Source organism: Alosa alosa, chromosome 20 (assembly GCF_017589495.1).
Source record: "Alosa alosa isolate M-15738 ecotype Scorff River chromosome 20, AALO_Geno_1.1, whole genome shotgun sequence".
Lineage (NCBI taxonomy): Eukaryota > Metazoa > Chordata > Actinopteri > Clupeiformes > Clupeidae > Alosa > Alosa alosa.
In genome coordinates, this window is record NC_063208.1 from 9,379,682 (window position 1) to 9,388,264 (window position 8,583).

General features: G+C 41.8%; 2 protein-coding genes across 3 annotated transcripts; one reads left to right on the plus strand and one right to left on the minus strand.

Annotated features, from left to right (window-relative positions):
- Window positions 1–2,632, plus strand: LOC125284947 (40S ribosomal protein S19). Of its 2 annotated transcripts, none has more exons than XR_007191965.1 (6): window positions 1–123; window positions 573–643; window positions 791–891; window positions 1,097–1,280; window positions 1,435–1,996; window positions 2,304–2,632. XR_007191965.1 is itself a non-coding variant. In XM_048229117.1 (6 exons), the coding sequence occupies exons 2-6, from the start codon at window positions 573–575 to the stop codon at window positions 2,328–2,330; spliced, it is 438 nt and encodes a 145-aa protein (XP_048085074.1). In that variant the 5' UTR covers window positions 1–123; the 3' UTR covers window positions 2,331–2,632. The 2 variants fall into 2 exon arrangements, 1 of the variants encoding a protein (XP_048085074.1); XM_048229117.1 differs by having other exon boundaries at window positions 1,942–1,996.
- Window positions 2,633–2,733: 101 nt separating this feature from the next.
- Window positions 2,734–6,858, minus strand: LOC125285643 (serine protease 1-like). Its single transcript, XM_048230172.1, has 5 exons — window positions 6,783–6,858; window positions 5,890–6,040; window positions 4,554–4,810; window positions 3,909–4,045; window positions 2,734–3,125 (listed from the first exon to the last, which is right to left on the minus strand). Exons 1-5 carry the CDS (start codon window positions 6,856–6,858, stop codon window positions 2,976–2,978), a joined length of 771 nt encoding a protein of 256 aa, XP_048086129.1. The 3' UTR covers window positions 2,734–2,975.
- Between the last annotated feature and the right edge of the window lie 1,725 nt (window positions 6,859–8,583).

Genomic DNA, 8,583 nt, shown 5'->3' on the forward strand with positions numbered 1-8,583 from the left:
GCTAGGTTGTTCAGGGCCAGTCGACTGCACTCCCCCTGCTGTAATGTAGGCTAGTCTCGCCAACTCTCGCCTCTTCAGCATATTTCAGCATCACTAGCGCTGCGGGAGGCTGAGTAGGCTAAGGTAAAATGGTTTTGATTTTAAACTGATTTTAAACTCAATAATTGCCCCATGGAATTCACATGTAGACCGTACAACAGAGCCGTAACTGCATCTTAAGCGCTGTCAGCTATTTGTTGGTTTAGACAATGTTGCAGATATAGCCTATCGTTGTTTCAATTCTGAAGGCGCGACATTTATAAATATGTATCTACAATAACAACCTCATTGCTATATTGACGAAAATAACAGTGGAATTATGCTAAATTAGCCCATGCTCAATTTTGCAGCCTACATTTATAGTGTAGCATAATCGGACCATTCTGGTAGAACTAAACGGTAGGCTACGTCAGTGCGTGGCACCAGAAATCTGTTATTCTGTAAGTGACAGCTAGGATAGAGTTGATTCTACTCACCCTGGTCATTGAATCCGCCATTTCTCTACGAAATACAAATTAATATATTTCCTGCAGATGCCGGGTGTTACAGTGAAAGACGTCAACCAGCAGGACTTTGTGCGGGCACTTTCTGCTTTCCTCAAAAAGTAAGATCAACTTATGTAGCAAAGCTGTGTGCCTCTCTAGTGTGAAGAACTAGTCATTTTTAATGGCTATTTTGTGTTGATGGCGCATAGACGGTTTCAAAACATGGTTTCAAATGAGTCACTTAAGGACATCCCATCCTGTTTCAGGTCGGGCAAACTGAAAGTTCCAGAATGGGTAGACACAGTGAAGCTGGCAAAACACAAGGAGCTGGCACCCTGTGACGAAAACTGGTTCTACATTAGAGCAGGTAAGAGAACTTATCCCAGGTGATTGAAACTAGCTCTAGAATGACAAGTCAGGGAGAGCTGCTGTAGGTTTATTTCACTAATTGGTCTGAGCCTAGAGCCTAGGTATTATTGTATACAATAGTATACAATTGTTTTTATTTTTATGTCGAGGCTTGTAGCACCTCTGTGCTTATCACCATTGCCAATATCTGAACCATACTGTAGCATCCACAGCACGCCACTTGTACCTCAGAGGGGGTGTCGGAGTTGGTGCCATGATCAAAATCTACGGCGGTCGGCACAGAAATGGAGTGTGCCCATCCCATTTCAGTGTGGGCTCACGGAACGTGGCACGCAAAGTGCTGCAAGCGCTGGAGGGCCTCAAGATGGTGGAGAAGGACCCAAACGGGTAAGGTGTAGAACCAGAGACGTTCTAATGAGGAGAGACAGCACTCAAAAAATCCTCCATAGAAATGCATGGGGTTAGTTCATAACACCAATATGGCAGTAGTCTCTACACATATCCTGTCACTTCCTGTATGCCTCCCCATCCACTTATATAGGAAAATAGCTGCCTGATAACTGCCCAAAGTGCGTTGCAAGATGTCCGCCGAGTGGGGGGACTTGCCTAAAAGGACTTTGGTAGGTAGAACCAGCTAAAGTAGTCTACATCATCATCAGAGATGAGAAACCCGGCTTCAGGACGTAAAAGTCCTACCACATTTTCCAACCATTTACTAAACCAGATTCTCTTTAGCTCAACTCTTCAGCCAGGCAGATGAGGTAATTAGTCAAATTACCTGTTTGAGATGCACAGGTAGGACCAATACATGAGACTTTTACTTTCTGAAGCCGGGTTCTCTGATCATCAGCCCCTTGTCAGTCCGTTTTATCAGTGACCAATGCTCCAATTTACAGTATCTGCAGCAACTTGGATCCCATTTTTGTCTACACTAATTAAGTGGTGCTTGAGTTTATCCTTCTGGTGGGATGTTGTAAGCTGCTATGCTGTGAGTTAGTACATGGCAGACCTTGGATTAAGTCAGAGTTTGACATCTCCTCTTCTACAGGGGCCGCAGACTTACTCCTCAGGGTCAAAGAGATTTGGACAGAATTGCTGGACAGGTAATGCTTTTACACCCTTGTAATCACACTGTAATACTCAAATGAACGCTATTGCTAGGCATATTGTTCTAAATTTCAATGTTATTGAAAGTTCAACGTTAATGTAACTTAACCCCCCCCAAAAAAAAAAGCCATTAAAGCCAGCCAATACAACCCCCCAATAACTATAAATATGAACTGTTATAGAACATGAAGACGTGCCCCTAACCCCCCAAATGTTTAACTCAAAGTTACGCCCTTGTATTTCATTGTGCTTTGGCCTCATCATTTTATGTAAGATTGAATTTCTGTGCTTGTATGACCACAGGTTGCAGCTGCAAGCAAAAAACAGTGATGCCTCCAAAAGGGGTTGAATCGTGGAACTAACCCCGTTGACCTCCTCAATTCAGATGTGCATGAGTGATGTAACTGGTATGGAATTTAGCATGTAAGAAGAGCTTATAGTTCATGGAAAATATAACACAGCCAAATAGACACACACTACACAAGTAAGATCAGTAATATGATGTTCTGGTCATACATTGTTATGGTTTTGAGTATGCAAAATGCTAAGAAAAATGCCAAAGAAGCAATGCTAATCAATTCTCTGCAAAAACACCAGTAGTCAAAAATCAATAAATCTTGCCATAAAGACTATGCTATGCCGATAATACTTGAAGGCTATATTGCCATATCATTGCATTTTTTGATGGTTTGGTTTGTGTGTTTATTGAATGAAATCTCTGTTGAAAGCCATGTCAGTCGCCAGTTGTCTTTATTGGCTACAGAGTCTATTGTGACAGTATAGACCCTTTCAACAATAAAAACAAAAACAATGCTTGAACGTTCTACTTGGGTCCCAATCTACTTCCTCTGTATTAAGATAACATATGGAATGTTAAAAAGGAAGTCTTGTGGGGCCAACTATGATGCTGATAATGGAACTCTCTTGAAAGGGTCTATAGTCCCATTGGAGCAGAGGGGTGTACTGTATGGGTGTTTAGTTGCTGCTCATGACGCTCTGGATCCAGCTGTTGTAGCGGCACACGCGGGCGTAGACACTGGGGTGGCCCTGCTGAGCACACTCGTAGCCCCAGGAGACCACACCCTGCAGCTGGCCACCGCACACCAGAGGTCCACCAGAGTCACCCTGTATCAAGTGAACACACAGACACACACACACACACATGCACAAGCAACACAGATACACACATAGATGCACAAGCAACACAGACACACACACAAGCAGTCAGTGCATACGCACACAACACATACATACATAGACACACACACACACACACAGACGCACACACAGGTGTATAAGCAACACAGACACACACACAAGCAGTCAGTGCATACATACAACACAAACACACACAAGCGGGCAATGCACACACAAACACACACAACACATACACACACTTTAATAAGTCATTCAGCTGCTTGGGCTTTCAGTTCTCTTTACAGTAGATTTTGCTGTTTGATTTCCGACAGCTCCTCTGAACTTGGACTGTCTTGAATAAGTAAAGCGTGATTATTTATTGATGTTTCAAGGTGTGTGAAGAAATGATAGTGATGTCACCAGATTCCAGATTGTGTGATTAATGAATTATAATATAAGGAGTCAAGTGGTGATTTTTGTTTTTGATGTAATAATTCCTGGGTGACCTGCAATTATGATAAAATACTTACAGGGGTCATCAATAGATAGATAGATAGATAGATAGATAGATAGATTTGATCCCCAGGGGAAATTCAAGCCTGACTGATATCATGATTCCAGGGGATATAATTATGACATGCATTCAGCAGCTTCCCATTTTTATGATGTTACAATAACTGTCAATTGCGATTATGATGTCATGCTTGCGGTTAACTGTGATTATGATGTCATAATCGCTGGGGGTTATGATTATGATGTCATGGCTCTGACCTGGCAGCTGCTGGCTCCTCCATGCATGAAGCCGGAGCAGAGCATGTTCTCTGTCATCAGGTGGGGGTAGGCGTTCTTGCATATGCGGTCGTCGATCATAGGCTGCCTAAGGCACTGCAGACGGTCAGGCATGATAGCTGATAAAGAGAAAACACACTTGAGTGTACATCGTATTGCACAATTCAAGTTTGCTCTGCTAGAGTCATTCCAATGAGTCCCTGCAAAAGACTGCAAAAATGTAGTGACCACAAAGTAATTAATACAACCTACATTTCATGTATGGAATCTAAATGCAAGATACACATGTAATACTGAGACACACACACACACATACACTCTCTCTCAAACACACAATCTTAGTAGGGCGTTTGGTGCCCATGTCTATAGTAAAACAACACACAGATCAGTGGTGTAGCTGTAGTGGGTATACTGTGATGTAGTCTTGTTAGCTGTAGTGTGTATGTGATCAACCCCAAATGTTAATACGTATCCTTGCCTATTTTTAGTGAGTATACTGAGATAGTGATACTTTTTAAGTGGGTACACTGTTGTCCTGCGTATCACATAGACTACACCACTGACACAGACACACGTACTGTACACACACTTTCACACATCTTCACAATGTCCAGGACAAATACCCACTTTGGCCACCAGTGGCGGTGTTTCCCCATCCGGACACCATGCAGGGCTCATCGGCCACGGGGCACCTGATGGGCAGGGACACGGTCTGGACGTAGCTGTTGAGCGTAGCAGGGTGGCTCAACTTGATGAGCATGATGTCGTTGTCCAGGTTGTTGTCGTTGTAGTAGGGGTGCTTGATGATCTTGCCAGCGCTGATGTGCTGCTCGGGGCCATCGTTGGAGTTGAGGCTGTGCTCACCCAGACGCACAGTGATGCGGCTACAGAGGGACGAGAGGAACTGGACTTAGCAAGAGTCTGAGTTAACATGATGCTAATGCTAACGATGCTAACATGACTGCTTAACATGCCGTTAAACTACAGTAGTGTAGCCTAACTACATTTAGCAGTAGTTGGCTGGTAGTAGTTCCTCTATTTTATATTTGTATACTGAATTACTCCATTTTTTATGCAATTAACCATAAATCTAAAAACATTTTTCATAAATGGGTCATAAATGGATTTTTGTTTTCAATTTACCATTGCCTCTCTAGTGTAAGCCTAACTGAAAACACTTTGACTAGTTTCTGTAAGACTGCTGACTGTTTGATGGACATTTCGTAAAAAACAAAGCTGACATTCCTTCCCATTAATATTTTGGGTAATTTTAACATTTTGCTTTATCTATTATCTGAGAATATCTTCATTTCCCCCAATAGTAATATCTATAGATCAGCATCTGTTCCATAAGCAAGTGTGTAGTTAGTTTCCCAGATGAGGCACTCCTGATAAATATAAAAAACCCTTTAATCAAAAATTGGCTACATGCAGTTTCCTACCCGAAACTAGTAAGTTGCGAGGTCGGTAATCGCCTACAGAGGGCTGCTCAGACATAGCCTGGGTGTTCCCATGCTGCCTTGCGCGCGATTTGATTCACGCTGCTAAGGCAGCATGTAGACCATGGAGCAAATTTTCGCCTGAGATAGGGAACCAATCACAGAACGGGTGGGAAAGCAAGACGATGATGAGCTATGCACAGACGCATTTGATAGACATCCGTGGCACCCAATAAACGGATCTGGGCATTTTTTTCAAATACGAGAAAATGAATGTTTGGTTCCCAGACCACGTCTCATTGAGAAGTGGTGGCGCTAGCCAGGCTAGCTCAGACAATGGCAGAATTGCCATTTGTCATGTTATCAGGTTATGTGCCATCAAAATGATTTTGGAATTGACGTTATGTCAAAGTCAAAAAACTGTTGGTGGATTCTGACACCCTAGTTAGGTGGATCCTGTGTTGAAAAGCTACAGAGAGACTCCCTGTTTGCGGCGAAGCGGTTGGTAGTGGTGTGCCACTCACGAGTTGTAGCAGTGGGCAGCAGACACGACCCACTGGCTGGAGATGAGGGAGCCACCGCAGAAGTGGAAATAGCCGTCGCTCAGGGAGACCTGGTAGGGAGCAGAGTGCTTGGGGCACTCATAACCTCCCACCACCTTCTCATCGGAGGCCCCTGTTGACACGACCCAACCAGAACAACAACATCAACATATGTATTATAGATAGATGGATTTTACTGCAGCACACAAGATGCAATAAGGTGTCAACACAAAAAGAACATCACACAAGGAAATAGAGTGAAACCCAAATGGCAGTGTGCAATTACAACCCATGCACATAACAACTGTCTGTGTAATTCATTTGCACCTGTTAAATCAAGGCTACATAATTTCCGGTGTCAGCTAATAGTTCATTAAAATTAATTATTTATTTACAGGTGAATCTCCAAAAAATAGAAGATTATGGAAAAGTTATTGTTTTTCCCAGAATGTATTTCAAAAAGTGAAACTTTCATATAATTTAGAATCTTAATGATTACAGTTTACAGCTCATGTAAATTAAACTCCAGTGTCTAATTTCATAAACTTGAATTTATAATACAGAAATGTCCTGAGAAGAGCTCATAATCAGCTAATTAAGTCAAAGTAGGCTACCGGCAATGCTTTCCTGAGCCTTTAATCTCTCAGTCTGGCAGGGCAGGCGATCCACTATATTGATTTTTTTTTAGATGCACCTGTACTTACTTCCATAGTTCCATACACAGTGACCATTATATCAAGGTACATTGTTGAAGCTTCTAACTCATAGGTGACACAGTGGTGAAGAATTAGAGGAAACATTCTACCCAGCAGCACCTAGGTCAATATGACCACATTCATTTAACTCCCTGTGCCACTTCTCTGCGGTTTACTTACAAGCCACTCCGAGCAAAGCCAACAAAATCAGGGTCTTCATGTCCAAGCCGGTATAAAGCTGTTCGCTGTATGGCATGTCTCCTCCATTTTATACCTCCTGCCAGACTACAACTTTGTCAAGCTTTATCATGTGGGAAAGCTGCAGGTGTCTCCGGAACCTTCACCCCATCTAGAAAAGAATGTTTACATCGACTAATTCACTACACTACTGTATGTGCAACGCTTTTAGTTCAATACAGCTATAATATAATAATAATATATGTGAAATGGCACAGGGTTAGATCATGGTTTGTGAGAAGGAAATCTTTTTTGCTTGGTTCTATAGCTGCCTGGTTCATGTTGGTATAGATAGCCTATAGAAGCCTGGGGAAAGTAAATAATATACAATGTCCTGGCCTTGTGTTTATCAAAGACACTGTTTGTTTTTATGTATTTTTGAATCTCTGACGTGCCAGCTAAGATAGCTGAGATACAAAGTAATGGAAAATCTTGGAGGGAAAGTTTATGCAAGATGTTGGTGTAAAGATTTTTTAATGTCATAGGGCAGACAGTGAAATCAATCAATGAAAAGAAAGAAATCAATCTGTTTTAGAAGCCCTACACACCCATTATGTTTCCTTGGTGATTTGGAGATCAGAGCAGTGATGAAACTGCCTTGGGTGTTGAGCTCCAAGATCAAGCTCCAAGGCCATGCCACAGTCACACGTGTAACATCTAGAAAGTAGCATCACTGAAGTGAATGACTAGCCTGGGTGCCATTCCGAACTTAGTCCCGCCCCACGGGAAGTTCGGTCTGGCATTGCTCCATTGTGGTGGAAGTATGCTCGCCCTAAATCGGGCGGACCAATCAAATCAGGCTTTACGATGATGGACAGGTGAGCAACAGCGCCTGGTCTATCACGTCATCGGAGCATGCTTAGATTAGGCTTATGTTTGAAACAAAAACGCTGTGGCTAGAAGGATACATGGCTTTTAAGACCCCATATGGAAAATTCATATTATTTAATGAGTTTGTATCACTGAAAACGATTATTTCTAAAAACTTTGGCCAAAGTTGAGATGTGGGAAAACTGGTGGTTTCACTTTCATCAAGGGAAAACAGCGCTGTTGCATTGCCACATGTTCCCTCGTTTGTTTGAAATCTCTGATTGACCACCTGTTCGAGGGATTTGCGACAGCCTTTCCCAGCTGTTTAACATGTTTGTAGCATATCACTGTTCAATCAATTCAATTCAAGTTTATTTATATAGCACATTTCATATGGCATACACAGACTCAATGCGCTTTTAGAAAAACATTATTAAATAGACATTTAAAACACATTGATATTAAAATAAAATAAAAATAAAAAGTTAAAATGGTAATAGAAATAAAAGTTTCTGATAAAAATAATAAAAATGAAAGTCGCCACACCAACTTGGAAAGACCTTACATTTTAACCAAAAGCTGAGGCAAATAAATATGTTTTCAGTCTGTTTTTAGAAGATCTCAGTTCAGAAGGTAGGGAGTTCCAGAGTGGAGGGGCATAGTGACTAAAAGCACCATGAGCGGAACTAGTATTTATTCTCGGGATTAAGAGGAGACCTTTGCTTGAGGACCGTAGGCATCTGGCTGGAGTATATGCAGTTAACATATCAGAGATACATGATGGGGCTAAGCCATTCAATGATTTAAAAACAATAAGAAGTATTTTAAAATCAATTCTTTGTTTTACTGGGAGCCAGTGTAGTGATTTTAGTACTGGCGATATGTGATCATATCTTCTCATTCCAGTTAGTACTCTGGCAGCTGCATTTTGAAT

Bases quoted from the DNA above. Each gene is read 5' to 3' on its own strand.
- LOC125284947 (XM_048229117.1), top strand. From the start codon at position 573: ATGCCGGGTGTTACAGTGAAAGACGTCAACCAGCAGGACTTTGTGCGG. The intron at 644-790 runs GTAAGATCAACT...ATCCTGTTTCAG, and splicing joins CTTTCTGCTTTCCTCAAAAA to GTCGGGCAAACTGAAAGTTC. The intron at 1,997-2,303 runs GTAATGCTTTTA...GTATGACCACAG, and splicing joins TGGACAGAATTGCTGGACAG to GTTGCAGCTGCAAGCAAAAA.
- LOC125285643 (XM_048230172.1), bottom strand. From the start codon at position 6,858: ATGCCATACAGCGAACAGCTTTATACCGGCTTGGACATGAAGACCCTG. The intron at 6,041-6,782 runs GTAAGTAAACCG...TCGTGTCAACAG, and splicing joins GGCTTTGCTCGGAGTGGCTT to GGGCCTCCGATGAGAAGGTG. The intron at 3,126-3,908 runs GTCAGAGCCATG...CACTTGATACAG, and splicing joins GAGGAGCCAGCAGCTGCCAG to GGTGACTCTGGTGGACCTCT.